Source organism: Emiliania huxleyi, assembly GCF_000372725.1.
Source record: "Emiliania huxleyi CCMP1516 unplaced genomic scaffold EMIHUscaffold_52, whole genome shotgun sequence".
NCBI lineage: Eukaryota > Haptophyta > Isochrysidales > Noelaerhabdaceae > Emiliania > Emiliania huxleyi.
In genome coordinates, this window is record NW_005198091.1 from 144,776 (window position 1) to 157,709 (window position 12,934).

The 12,934-nt window shown below is 67.4% G+C and overlaps 3 protein-coding genes across 3 annotated transcripts; 1 reads left to right on the forward strand and 2 right to left on the reverse strand.

Annotated features, from left to right (window-relative positions):
• Positions 1–3,649: 3,649 nt before the first annotated feature.
• EMIHUDRAFT_437019 (hypothetical protein) lies at positions 3,650–5,981 on the reverse strand. The gene is made up of 6 exons (XM_005766159.1): positions 5,363–5,981; positions 4,773–5,297; positions 4,630–4,704; positions 4,388–4,558; positions 4,129–4,220; positions 3,650–4,055 (listed from the first exon to the last, which is right to left on the reverse strand). The coding sequence occupies exons 1-6, from the start codon at positions 5,960–5,962 to the stop codon at positions 3,770–3,772; spliced, it is 1,749 nt and encodes a 582-aa protein (XP_005766216.1). The 5' UTR covers positions 5,963–5,981; the 3' UTR covers positions 3,650–3,769.
• A 1,347-nt stretch (positions 5,982–7,328) lies between these two features.
• COG3 (component of oligomeric golgi complex 3) lies at positions 7,329–10,446 on the reverse strand. The gene is made up of 5 exons (XM_005766160.1): positions 9,879–10,446; positions 9,469–9,797; positions 8,617–8,846; positions 8,081–8,304; positions 7,329–7,933 (listed from the first exon to the last, which is right to left on the reverse strand). Exons 1-5 carry the CDS (start codon positions 10,350–10,352, stop codon positions 7,646–7,648), a joined length of 1,545 nt encoding a protein of 514 aa, XP_005766217.1. The 5' UTR covers positions 10,353–10,446; the 3' UTR covers positions 7,329–7,645.
• Positions 10,447–11,001: 555 nt separating this feature from the next.
• EMIHUDRAFT_212286 (hypothetical protein) lies at positions 11,002–11,961 on the forward strand (the record flags this gene model as incomplete). The annotated part of the gene is made up of 1 exon (XM_005766161.1): positions 11,002–11,961. The coding sequence occupies one exon, from the start codon at positions 11,002–11,004 to the stop codon at positions 11,959–11,961; it is 960 nt and encodes a 319-aa protein (XP_005766218.1).
• Positions 11,962–12,934: the final 973 nt, after the last annotated feature.

Below are 12,934 nucleotides of genomic sequence, written 5' to 3' on the forward strand. Positions count from 1 at the left end.
TGTACTCAAAGGCGATGGCTCCGGACTGGCTGCCATCATGGGCGTAGCCCCTGCCGTTGCCTGCTGACGTCCACGGCTTGTACAAGGTCTTGTTGGTCAGGACAAGGTCGACCGGAAAGGATTCGCCTGGCACACCCGTGAAAAACTGCCCGGTGTTTTCACCGCCCGTAAAGCGCAGCTCATCCGGTGCGTTCGGCTCCACATCTGCAAAGTTGTCGCATTTGCAGCCGCAGCCACAATCGCATGTCTGGCTTGGGTCATTCAAAAGGACATCCGAAGGCCATTCGCTGTCTTTCACGGTGCACTCGACTGCATGCCCGCCCGGGATGCCGCCAAGCTTGTTGTGCTTGAGCTGTGCGAGGGTGAAGTCGAACAACAGCCCTTGTGGCACGAACCTACCTCACCACTGCGTCGGTGATGTCCAATTTCTGCTGTGCCAACCCCTCGTGCTATGCTACGTGCTGCCGTGCCTCTGCTGGTGCATCTAGGTCCCAGGCCCCTCTAGACAGGAAAAGGGCGCCGCACGCACGCCTGGCGCTCGGAGAGCAGCTACAGGGTTGACGAGTCCGAGGAGAGGAAGGAGGCGGAGGCGGAGGCCGCGCATGTGCGAATGCAGTCACGGGCAGCGCAGCCCGCGACTAGGCGCTGTTTTGGCTCTAACTCTTCGCTATTAGTGATCAGGAAATTAGAACTTAAACAAAACAACTCTCTCTCACAGCAGACAGGCTCGACACAGGTGCGAACTGGCGCGTGCTAGGAAATTAGAAACTAAGGAGAGAATGTGTGAAAAAAACTGGGGGTGTTGATGACCAAGGGAGGGAGGGGAGGGGAGGGGAGGGGAGGTGGAGAGCTCTAATGCCGTAATGGCGGTGTGTGTTTGGTCCGGATATGCGAGATGAGCGCGCCACAGAGTCAGAGAGCACAGTCTTTGCCAGTTCGCGTGCCGGTCTCGTTTTGGGGTGGAGATGCATGAGAAAATGTTACTCGGCGTTTGCCCTCAAGCGCACGAATCGTAGCGTCGCGTCGTCGAGGTACGAGAAGAACTGCTGGAAGGGGAGGCCGCGGTGGCGGTGATGAAGGTGGTGCTCGTGCACGCCACGAACCAGCGCGACGGGCAGCCGGCGGGCGATGCGCAGCGAGCCCGTGGAGTGCGCCTGCAGGCAGATCCGCCGGTAAGATCCCGCGACCGGGCAGTGCTCTCGGCTGCATTCGGACCTCGCTGAGCAGCATGGTGACGAGGATGTTGTGCAGCCAGCGAGCGAGGCGGCTCTTCGGCGAGCCCCATACCGTGTGCCGCTGCACGCAAATGTTGACGAACACCTGCAGCGCGCCGTCGACGAAGGAGTGCCGCACCGTCCGAAAGGCCGAGCCCTGCGCCTGCACCGATGCGCCGGTGTCGTCACGATCGTGATGCCGCGCGTGATCGAGGAGTCGGCCGAACCAGGGCCAGCAGTGCATAGCCAGGTGCAGCCAAAAGAAGAGAAAGTCATAAGCCACCAGCCCTCCAGCGGTCTCTGCAAAGAGCAGAAGCGAGTCAGACGGGCTTTCGGGACAGCCGCTCTCGACCCCAGCCGGAGGATCCACGAGTGCGATCCACGCGTACACGCCCGCCCAGTAGGAACAGAGCACGGGCATATCCGCCTGCACGACGGCGAGGAGTCGCTGAACGAACGCGCTGCTGCTCTCCTTCTCGAAGAGCGCAAAGAGGTTCATCCACGCGGTGAAAGACACCGACGCGATCAAAGGCTCGACCCACCACTGCGTGCACTCGCTGAGGAGGCGAGTGCACGCCATATGAGCAAATTTAACCGCAATTTGGCTATCCTGGAGCGCAACGTGCAGCTTGAGTTCCAACGTGCGTCGCTCACCGCCCGCCAGTCCTGAGTCGTCGGCGGCACTCAAAGAAAAAGAAAAACCGCCCCTAAACGGCGCCGCCGCCGAACCCCGCGTACACCTCGTCCCGCTGGCTCGATACTCGAAAGAAACTCACTGGCATGGCCCTCTCCGCCTCTTGTGCGCCGGCGAAGAAGTCCGCGCCCACCACCTCCGCCGGCCGCTCGACGCTCCCAACGAGCCTGGAGTGGAGCCCGTGACGCGCCTCCAGCAGGTCGTGCACAAAAGTGTGTGCGTGGTCCGGGACGGAGGCAAACGCTCGGTGGCGCGCGGCGGCGAACAGCGCCACCGGCGGCGGAGAAGGAGACGCGTCCGGCGGGTCGAGCAGGAGGGCGGCGGTGGTGCACGCGAGCGGCTCGAGCAGAGCGTCGATGTACGTCACCTCGCAGCCGAGGATGAGGTCAAAGCGCTCCCGCGCAAGAGCGCCCGTCGGCCGCTCCCCCCACGGCAGTGCCGCCGCGCTGACGAGGCAGCCAGCGTGGTCGTCCTCGTTGAATGCAATGTTGGAGCGAAGCAGCGGGAGCTGCTGCTCCAAGTCGGTCAACACGACGCGGCGTGCGCCCATCTGCGCCAGGCTGAGTCCGATGATGCCAGTGCCGCTGCCGAGCTCCAACACCGACTTGCCCTCGAACAGGCCTCGGTTCTGAGGCTCGCTCAGCCACTGCAACAGGCACATCGTGCCGGCCCACACGCTGTCGCCCGTGACCTCGCGAGAGCGGTCAAACCGCTGCTCGGAGGAGCGGAGACGAATACTGCCACCGCTGCCGGGAAGTGGCCAAGAGCGGAGGGTGGCTGGCGGGATCGCAGCCGCCGCGACGCAAACGAGTGAGCAGAGCAGCAGGGTACACGTATGTCTCATCCCGCTTCTGCGTGACGCGTGCGTGTCGACGTGTGAGCCTGCAGGCGCCGTCGTTGTGCGTTTATGTGAGCCTGCAGGCGACGAGCGAGACGGCGAGCGTAGGAGTGGTCTTCACAACCAAAAAGAATTTGCGGTGGAACTGTATAAAACACAGCCATCGTCCTTACAATCCTTACAAGATCCTGCTCGTAACACCTTGTCCTCCTCCCATCCCTCGTTTAATTTGGTTTGTCTTTTTCGTTCTATCTTTCTTTAAAACACAGCCACGCCAGGTGCAGTTTATTTTTGCTTGGGCGGCAGCCATGCTGAAATTCTGGAAAAACCTGGCCGCCCCCTGCCCTGCCCCTACCTACCTACCTACCTACCTACCTACCTACCCTACTTATGGGAAACTAAAAAAGAAATCATGGGCGGGTGAAGGTGGGGTACTATAGTCTATTACCAACTAAAGTGATGGTTGGTGGTACTCTCCTGCAACCACAGTCCTTCCTGAGACATGACAGGCCACTCTCAAGCCCTACAAGCACCAGATCACCCACTTGGGGAGGGTTGACATCGTGATTTGCGGAAAATTTCTTTTTCTGCCGTGAAAATTCCGGCGTGGCGAAGAGAGGGGAAAACCCGACGGGAGGGCCCAGACCTACCCTAGCTACCCCGGCATGGCTGCCGCCCAAGCAAAAATAAACTACACTGGCACTAGCACAAGGGTGTGCCTCCTGGCGAGTACAGACCACGCCTAGGCCTGCTATTCACAGCACAAGCTTCACGACAGCAATGTGCAGCGAAAAAAAGCAGACCAGTTGCTATCCAGACGGTTCCCCCCCTGTGAAAAGTGAGGGCTGAGGCGTGGTCTGTACTCGCCAGGTGGGTGCCTCCGGGTGCCTTTCTAAGAAAAAGAAAACAGACTCCGTGATACATGCACATGCACATGCCATGTGCCTCGAAAACACAAACACACAAACGTCATCGGAGAGTAAACCCACCCGCCCGCAGGAAAGCCCCGTAGCGTGGAGCTCACTAAGAGGAGCCGCCGCCCATCCACTTCATCGCGGCGCGCGTGCCGTCGCCAAACTTGTAGCCGCTGTTGCCCGTGGCCGTGCGCACGACGGACTCCACCCCGCCCGCGGCCACCGCTGCCGTGGCGCGGCTCGCGTCGCCGAGCTTGTAGCCGCCCTCAAACGGGGCTCGCGGCGGCAGCACGGGCTGCCCTGCCAGCTCTCTCAGCGCCTCGAGCGCGGCCGCCACTACCTCCGCCGGCGGCGCCTGCTGCGCCACCCGCGCCTCGAGCGCCTCGAGCATCTGCCTGCTCACACACGCCGAAGGGTGTGAAGAGGCGCTGTTTACGGTGAGAGACGGTGCCGGCGTCGTGCACGCGCCTCGCGCGCACGCGCTGGCTCTGGGAGTGCTGCTTGATCGCCACCTCGGCGGCGATGCGCGCCGCCTCGTCCAGCTTTGCGCTCGCGGTCGCCTATGCACACGGCTGCCCAACGTGAAGAGACGCCGTTCACAGGTCGCAGCTCCCACCCGGCGTGCAAGGTCGCCTGCCGAGGGTGCACTAGAGTTTTGACATGGGGCAGGATGCGCCGTGCAGTACACTGTGTGTAGTGTGTGGGGGGTAGCACAGGCGATAGGCACCTGCCAGTCCTCGAGTATCTGCCGCGCGGCCCGCAGCGAGCGGGTCACATGCACGAGCTTCTCGTGCTCCTCCGCGCGCCGCCGCTGCTCGATGGCGAGCCTCGTCTCTGCCGACGGCGCGACCTCCGCATATGCCTGCAGGATCTGTCGCGACCAAGTGTTGAGCTCCGCCTGTTCACACCGAGACGCGTGTGAAGAGAAGGGACGCTCCGAGTGCCGCTACCACACGGGCTAAGCTCTGCCAGCAGCGTCGCGTCGAGGGAGTGGCCGACCGAGAGCTGCGCCGTCTTCTCGTGGTTGAGCACATACTCCTCGATCTCCTACAGGACAGCTCTGAGGAGGCTCCGCGAAGGCCCCCAGAGAGTGCCGGGGGGGTGCAAACGAGCTCCTCCGACCACTTGAGCCGCAGCAGCACGCCCGTGAGCTGCAGCCGTGGCACGCCGTCCGACGCCGCGCTCAGCAGGAAGAGGTACTCATCCCCCCACCAGTCGGAAGCGACGCTGCCGGTCAGGTCACGCTTCAGCCGCTTCTTGATCCGCATCCTGCCCCGCAGACCGCTCACCGCTACCAGCTGCTGCACGGGCGGCGGCGGCGACAGGAGGGGCGCTCTCGCCCTGTCGCCTATCGCCATCCCCACCGCCACCCTCCCCGCCACCGCCGTCGGTATCTCCACCGCCACCCTCCCCTCGCCGCCCTCCTTGACGCCGCTCGCCCGGCCATCCGCCTCGTCGCCACCCTCCCCAAGCCACGATCGCTCCCACGAGTCCACCTCTGCTTCCTGCGCGCGCTGCAGCTGCACGTCAAGGCCGAAGAAGCTGACCTCCTTGTGCAGGACCGAGCCGTCGTCCACGGCGTCCGCGGCGACCTTTTGGATGGGCGCCCACTCGCTGTCGGTAGTGGACAGGGTCGCCTGCTCAAGCAGAGGTCGGGTAAGGCATGTCTCGTCCGTGACACAGCACACAGGTGTGAGCCGACCTGCTCGAGCCGAATGACCAGGCACCTGCCCGGCTCCAGCCCGCGCAGCACCACCACCGTGTTGCGGAGCGACAACTGCAGGTTCTCGGCCGCGCGGTGCAGAGGCAGCCAATCCTCGGAGGAGGAGCTCCTCTTCGAGGAGGAACTTGAGCTCCGCTGCGGCGAGGAGTCGGGTGAAGGCGCCGAGCCCGCTGCCTCGGCCGTGTCCTCAGCCTCGTCCCCCGCCGGCGCGGCCCCCAGCTCGAGCTCTAGCTTCAGGTCCTGAACCTCGACGCGCCAAGGCTTGGAGAAGAGACCGACATCGAGATCGAGGCCGACCGAGAGGCAGAGTCGGACGCTGCCGACGGTGGCCGCGTCGGCGCGCACGCCGAGGCTGCGCAGAAGCTGATCGATCACGTGCGGCCGAAGCTTGGCGTCCTTGACGATGACGACGGTGTCGCTCATCTCATTGTCGGCGTCCCACTCGTAGTCTTCGCAGTACTCTTCCAGCGTCCCGCGCAGGGCCTTTTTCCACGTGCGGCGGGTGTAGGACTGAACGCGGTCTTTGATGTGGGCACTGATGGCCCAGCTACCGAGCCAGCTGAGAGCTGTCGCTGCCATATCGCTCTCGGCACTGCACTGCTCCTCTCGAAAAGCGAGCGTCATCTGAGACCTCGAGATTCATTTCGTGTGCACTGGGAGGTGCGAACCCGGCAACAACGGCCCTTCTGGAAGCCCAGCAAGCAAGCAAGGCTGGTTGGGAGTGCCTTTCTGATGCTCAGCATCCCAGGCTCTCAGGCAGGGAGGGAGGGAAGGGGGTGGTAGGGTCGGAGGTTCCGAACTTACCGCGCGCCTTCCTTCCCGGCGTGGGCTGCTAAGCATTTTTTTCTGAAAATCGGCGTTTTCACAATAGCGTCCTTGCGACGAGGTCAGGAGGCGACACAAAAGCGCTCGTATCGCGCACAGGCGGCGCCGGCAAAACATGCCAAACAACGCGTTTCCCGAGGCGCGCGCCGCCCCATCGCCAATACTACCCTAAGAACCCCGCCACCTCCCGCCACCCCGCCGGACCCACCTCCTGACTCGCCCGGCCCTGCTCATAGGTTGCCAAGGCTCGCCGCACGGCCTCGACCGTTCTCTGCCTCGCCATCTTGACCATCCCGCAGGTCTTCCTGTACTGGCCTGTGGTGGTGGGCGGCATCGGAGGCGTCCTCGCAGCTTCAATCCTCATCCACAGCACCAACCCCAGCGCGAAGACGCCGACGCGCGGTTTCTTTGTCGCCATTGGCACGCTGACGCTCCTTGCGGCGTGCATGCACCTCTTCGTCCTGTGCTATGCCTATCTGAGCCTTGCCTTCTTCTCGGACCAATGTGTCATTTGGGTCTCGGACGGCGACGGTGGCTACTGCGCGGACACGGAATGGTGGGACGGGCTCGGCTGGCTCCTCCTTGCCGTGTCATCTGTCGTCCTGTTCTGGTGCGCGCTGGCTGAGATTGCGCAGGCCGTCTACTGCTACAGAGCAGCAAACGCGCTCTCGGTCACGCTCCCGACGCATGCGGGTGACGCGTTTGCCGCAGCTGCCACGCCGCGAACGTCGGAGGGCATCGCCGTCACCGGCGTCCCTGTCGCAGTGGCAACGCCAGTGCCGCCGACGCCCGCCCGCTCGAGCTTCGCCGCCACAACCTCGCTGGGCGAGGAGGATGAGGGGGAGCCCGCGGAACCGTCTTCGCCCCCGCCCTACTTTCAGGCCAACCTTCAGCGAGTGTCCTCGAAGATCTAGTCGTTGCTTCCTTCTCTGCCAGCGAGCAGCTTCCTTGGAGCTGGGTCGTGCTCGGTGGGTGGGGGGGCGGGCGCGCGGGCGGCGGCGCGCACGCAGTCAGCAGCCTCTGGTCTCAGCCTCTGTATCTATAACTCTTCACCCCCTCCATTCACCGGACCATCGCGTATGTTTGTCACATGCACACGCACATGTGAGCGTCGTACAAAAAGCTAATACCGTTTCATGAACCTCGGGCAAAAAACCACCGCGGCGCGCAGGGGCGCGCACCACTCCGCAGTCCGCACGCCACAACCGTCCAACCGTGCGACGTGTACCGACGCGCAAAAGCAATCAAGAGTCGCGCGGGCAAGTCGAACACACACACATATCCACCGTCCCCACAACCGACACAGGCTGATTCACAGGCTGCGCCGGCGCGCCTGTGGCGCGCCGACGACCTGTGCTCGAGGAAGCGGCTAGCGATCGCCACGTGTCCACATGCCACAGACGCTCTCGCGTCTCGTTATGATATCATTCGCAACTCTCACTCTCCCGCCTCCTCGGGGATTGGCGCCGCCTGCGGCGGCGGCGGCGCCTCTGCGGCTGGTTGTGAGGGGGCCGCCTCGATCGCCTCGAGCTTAGCCGCGAGCGCACGGAGGCGGGGCTCATACTCCTCTGCCTGGCCCGTGGCGTGCAGCAGCGTCTGCAGCTGTCCGCACGCGTCGAGCACCGCTCCTTTGACGGGGCCGTACAGGATGGCGCGCGTGGCCGGCTCGTGCAGGTAGCCGCACATGCGCACGTAGGCGGCGCGCACGCGCGTGTCGAGCGCCGCCTCGGCGCGGGTGAGGGCCGCGCCCACCGCCGCTGCCGACGGCGGCGGCGGCCGCGCCGCCGCAGAGGCGGCGGGGACGGGCCGAGCGGCGGCGGCGCGGCCTCCGGCAGCCGAGCCGGGCAGCAGCGCGAGGAGTGGCCTCGTGACGGGCGTGGTTGCGTCTGCGATGAAGGCCTCGCACGCCCGCTTCAACTCGCGCTCGAGGGAGCCCTTCGCGTCGGACTGTGACTCGACGACGGCCGGCGCGGCGCGCTGGAGCAAGCCGACCACGGCGCCGACAGCGGAGAGCGACCCGCGCGCGCCAGCGAGCTGCCGGATCATCGCCCGCGTGGTGGAGAAATCGAGCGCCTTTGTGGTGACGGCAAAGGCGCCTGCGCGAACCGGGGATGGGTAAGGGTGTCGAATTCCCAACGGCTGGGCAGCGGGCCGAGGGGGCGGCGGCGCCGTCGAACGGCGCGATCTGCTCGCGCAGGACGAGCAGCTGCGAGACGAGCAGCAAGCTCGCGTCGAGCGAGCTGCCGCCGTCCGGCAAGTCGCGCGCGGCGGCGAGGAGGGAGGCCGTGCACGCCTCGAGCACCTCCTGAGAAAGGCCGTCAAAGACGCGCCGCGGAAGCGATGCGTACGCCTGGGAACACGCCCTGGGCTAGTCAACCGACTCCACTGCGCGGGTCTAGATGCGTCACTCCATGGAGTGCTGGAGTGCGCCTTGCCGAGCAGGTCGAGCCCAAGCTCCACCGTCGGGTACCACCGCCTCCCGGGGGCCGAACCCTCGCCGCCGCCGCCGCGCTCGTCGCCAGAGATGAGACGCAGCGACGCGCGCGCCGCCGGTGCGGCGTGGCTGTACTGCCGGATCTGGTCCCGCACGCACGCCTGCAGCCGAAAGGTGAGCCGCTCGCGCGCATCGCCGAGCAGCCTACGGGACGTCTCGTGGACGCGTCGTGGACGTGTCCGCGACACGGCCGCTCGCACCAGCGCCGCAACGGCACCGAGTGAGCAGCCGCTGCATCGCCGCGCCGGCCGCCGCAGCCGTGCCGCCCCCCGCCCGAGTGCGGACCGCCTCGGCGAGCGCCTCGAGGTGGGGGAGCCGGGCGGCGTGAGGGGTGAGCTGGGGAGGTGGGGGGGGGGGGCGGGGGCGGGTGGAGCGGGGAGAGGGAGGGGGGAAGCCTCGGAGTCGAGGACGGCGACGATGTCGCAGAGCGAGTCCACGCTCGCCTGATGCAACGGAGGCAGGCACTCCATGCACGGATGCGATCTGCTGCCTGTCTGGGTGCGAGTCCACGCTCGAGGATGTGGCGAGATGTCGCAGAGTCTGGTGCGATGCCGCAGAGTGAGCCGCGCTCGCCTGCCGGAGCAGCAGCGGTCGCACCGCATCCGAGAGGCCGTAGCAGACCCCTTCGAGGGCAGCCTCCACGCTGCCGCTCCCTCTTCTGCCGCCGCCGCCGCCGCCCCCCGCCTCGCCGCCGCCCTCCGTGGCCGAGTAAGCCGTGACGCTGCTCGCTGCTGCATATGCCGTGACGCCGCTCGCTGCTGCGGACGGCTGCGCGACGAAGGAGCTGCGGCGCGTGGGCGTCGGCGGCGGCGGGGAGAAGAAGGCGGCGTGGAGCTTGGCCTCTGACGCGGCGGCGAGCATCGCCTCTCCGCAGCAGCGCCGGATCGCGTGGTCCGCGCCGCCCGCCTCGTCGCGCGCGATGCCGGCCAGGCGGGCGGCGAGCTCGGCCGCGGCGAGCGCGTGGCGACAGCGCCAGTATGAGGCGCGCGCGTCGGCCATGATTGCGGCGTAGTCTTGGTGCTCCGCCGCCCGAGCCTCGAGCTCCTCGATCCAGGGCCGGAGCGAGGCCGCCAGCCGCACGAAGATAAGCTCCGCCTGAAGAGACGTGTCGCGGACGTGTCATCGACAGCTGCCTGCTACCTCTCGTGCCGGCACCAGAGTGGGGTGAGCTGTCGCCTCCGCCGCAGCCTTGGCCGCAGCCTTGCCGGGCTGCAAAACGGCCGGCGGCGGGGCGGCCGAGGCGGAGGCGGGATCCGAGGCGGGATGCGAGGCGTGGGGTCGACCTCCCGGCTCCGCGGCGGCGGCTGCAGGCGCCGCGGCGGCTGCGGGCGCCGCGGCTGCGGCTGCGGCTGCGGCTGCGGCTCTGCGCCCCTCGAGGAGAACCTTCTCCACGGCGGAGTCGAGCGGCTTTGCGACGTGCTGCACGCTCACGGCGCGCAGCGCCCGGCAGCGGAGCGCGTGCAGCTCGGCGCGCAGCGAGGCGGACTGCAGCTCGGGGTGCGAGTCGACGTGCGAGATCGCCCCGTCCAGCGTGGCGAGCGCGGCGACGAGGGGGTGGGAGGCGGAGTGCATGGGGCCGCCGCCCCGCACCGTGGCGAGCGACTCGTCCAGCGCCGTGCCAACCGCGCGCGCCGCCTCGATGGGCCTCATCTGTGCCTCGTGCGCCGCGGCGACGGCCGCCGCTCGCGCCTGCTCCGCCGCCGCCGTCTCAAACGCATCCAGCACGGGCGTGGCCTCGCGTCGCGCGGCCGCCGCACGCGCCGCCCCGGCCGCGAGCGCCACGCGCGCGGCGCCAGCCATCTCCGCCAGCCCGCTCGCCGCCTGCGCCTGCGCCGCGAGCCAGCGCGCCGCGCCGGCGTCGGCCGCAAGCGAGCTGCGAGCGGTGTGGCGCTCGGCCTGCAGCACCAGCGCCTCGAGCTGTGCGGCAGTGCGCGTCGCGGCCGCCGCGCCCTCGGGTGCGCCGTGGGCCGGGTACGCGCGCAGCTCCATCGCATCCTCCGCGAGGCCTCCGTCGGACACCGCAAAGACGGTCGCGGCGTCGTCGGCCGGCGGCGGCCGCGCCGCACGCTCCTCGCGCTGGAGCCACGCCTCGATGCGGCGAAGCGCGCTCTGCGCCTCGTCGTCGAGGTGCTGAGACGTTATCGTCGTGGCAGCAGCGGCCGCCATTTTCCGCGTTAGAAGAAGAAGGATCGCGCACGGTCTCACATGACAAGCGATGCCACGACAGCGATTGTGTGTAAAGAAGAAAAGACACACAGGGCGGAAAAAACTGCGTTTTGCTCCACGCCCACCCCAACTCATGCTCACCTGGGGCTGGTTCACGAGCAGCTGGCGGGTGCCTTCGTGCACGCCTCCGCTCGCCACGGCCGCCCGCCGCACGCTGCTCGTTATTGGAGGCAAAGTGCCGTGCGATGCGGGCGGGATCATCTACGTCGCGCCCAGTGAGTCCCTCGCCCTCCCTCCGCTCGCTCTCGCCGTGCGGGCGGCGCCGATGCTCGACGCGGTCGACCTTCCCGAGGACAGCGCGGTGGAGGCGCTCCTTGGCGGCAGGGACGCGTCGTGGCGCGCCCCGCGTGAGCTGTTCGGCCTCGTCGCTCAGCGCAAGGCGAGCGAGGAGGAGGCGAGCGCGGCTATCAGCGCCGTATCGCTGCTGGCGTGGCACCGCTCCGCCGCCTTCAGCGGGACAGACGGCAGCCCGACTGCGCTTGCGGAGGAGGGCCGCCGCCGCAAGCTCGCCTCGGGGCGGACCCTGTACCCGCGCGTCGACCCGGTCGCGATTGTCCTCGTCGAGTCGGCGGACGGCTCCCGGTGCCTCCTCGGCCGGCAGTCGCGGTACCCGGCCGGCTTCTACACCTGCATCTCTGGCTTCGTGGAGCACGCAGAGAGCGCAGAGGCGGCGGCGGCGCGGGAGGTGCACGAGGAGACGGGCGTGGTCTGCGGCAGCGTCGCCCTCGTCGCGTCCCAGCCCTGGCCGTGCGGCCGCGGCAACCACTGCGAGCTGATGCTCGCGTGCGCGGCTCGCGCCGACTCTGCGCCCGAGGCGGAGGCGATCCGCGTGGCCAACGGCGACGGCAGCCCGGGCGAGCTCGAGGACGCCCGCTGGTTCTCGCGGGAGGAGGCGCGGCAGATGCTGCGCTCGAGCGCGGCGCCGCCGGGAGGAGGGGAGGGCGGCCTGAGGACCCCGCCCCCGCTGGCGATTGCACACCACATGATCCGCCGCTGGGCGGAGGAGGACCCGAGGTGGCCCTCGCTGACGTAGACTTGGACGTGACCTTTTCAAAGCCCTCCCTTGGAGCACTTGGAGTGCAGTCATCAACCTCACATCCAGGGCCGGGGAGCTATGAAGCGCACCCTTCAATAGATCCCTCCGATCCTCGAGAAAAAAGAGGCGGCCTTCGCGCCACTGCTTCGCGCCTCGGCCGCTCCGCATACGTTGCCGCTGCTCGCCGCTGCTCGCCTCGTAGCATGCTCATCCCGGCCTACGCACGCTTGGCTGGCCTCCTCATCGGAGCGCGCGTCGATGTTCAGATCTCAGGCGCGTCACGGACTCCGCTCGCCCCGCTCGGTTTCGGCCGCCTCGACTTTCAGCTGACGGCGACCCCGACGGATTCCGACCGCGTGCTGCTGCCGCTGCAGGCGGCGACGCTGTCCGGCCGCGATGTCGAGCTCGGCTGGAAGGCCCCGGCGCTTCTGCTGGCGCCGCTGTGGCTGGCCTTTGCCAGGCCGATGCTCCTCCCTCTCCTGCTGCTGGCGTGGGTTCGGCTTCCCAACACCGGATCTGGCGCGCTCGAGTGGGAGGCGTTTGCGACCAGCGACCAGCTCAACCGCGGTCTGTGGCGGTGGATGCTCGGCCTCGTCCTCGACGGCATCGGCCGCTCCTCGCTGCCTGGCGCGCGGCCAAGCCTCCGCCTCACGCGCACGCACACAGGACGCACAAACACGCACTCGACCGCTATACTCACGTACGCACTCCAAGTCGCTCACTGGTTCCGCTCTGCCCCACCCACCAGGCATGCTCGCGTCGCTCAACCCGGACGGGAGCAGCAGCCCGGCGCGGCTGCCTCGCTCTGCGTGCACGGGCGTATCTGTCGGCAAGGGCGGCAAGCTCGTGCTGCAGGGCCGGCTCCAGAGCTTCGAGGTGCGCGGCCGAGAGGGAGGGCCGGGTGCTGTGGCGGGCCCGGTGGAGTACACTCTCCGCACAGGGCTGCGGCCCGGCTCGGTGGAGGCGGACG

Excerpts from the sequence above, each read along its gene's own strand:
- EMIHUDRAFT_437019 (XM_005766159.1), bottom strand. The coding sequence starts at position 5,962 with ATGGCAGCGACAGCTCTCAGCTGGCTCGGTAGCTGGGCCATCAGTGCC. Across the intron at positions 4,705-4,772 it reads GGCTCAAGTGGTCGGAGGAG|ATCGAGGAGTATGTGCTCAA; the intron begins CTCGTTTGCACC and ends GTCCTGTAGGAG. Across the intron at positions 4,056-4,128 it reads AGCCAGCGCGTGCGCGCGAG|GCAGATGCTCGAGGCGCTCG; the intron begins GCGCGTGCACGA and ends GTGTGTGAGCAG.
- COG3 (XM_005766160.1), bottom strand. The coding sequence starts at position 10,352 with ATGAGGCCCATCGAGGCGGCGCGCGCGGTTGGCACGGCGCTGGACGAG. Across the intron at positions 9,798-9,878 it reads CGGCCAAGGCTGCGGCGGAG|GCGGAGCTTATCTTCGTGCG; the intron begins GCGACAGCTCAC and ends ACGTCTCTTCAG. Across the intron at positions 8,305-8,616 it reads GCACTCCAGCACTCCATGGA|GCGCCTTTGCCGTCACCACA; the intron begins GTGACGCATCTA and ends CGGTTCGCGCAG.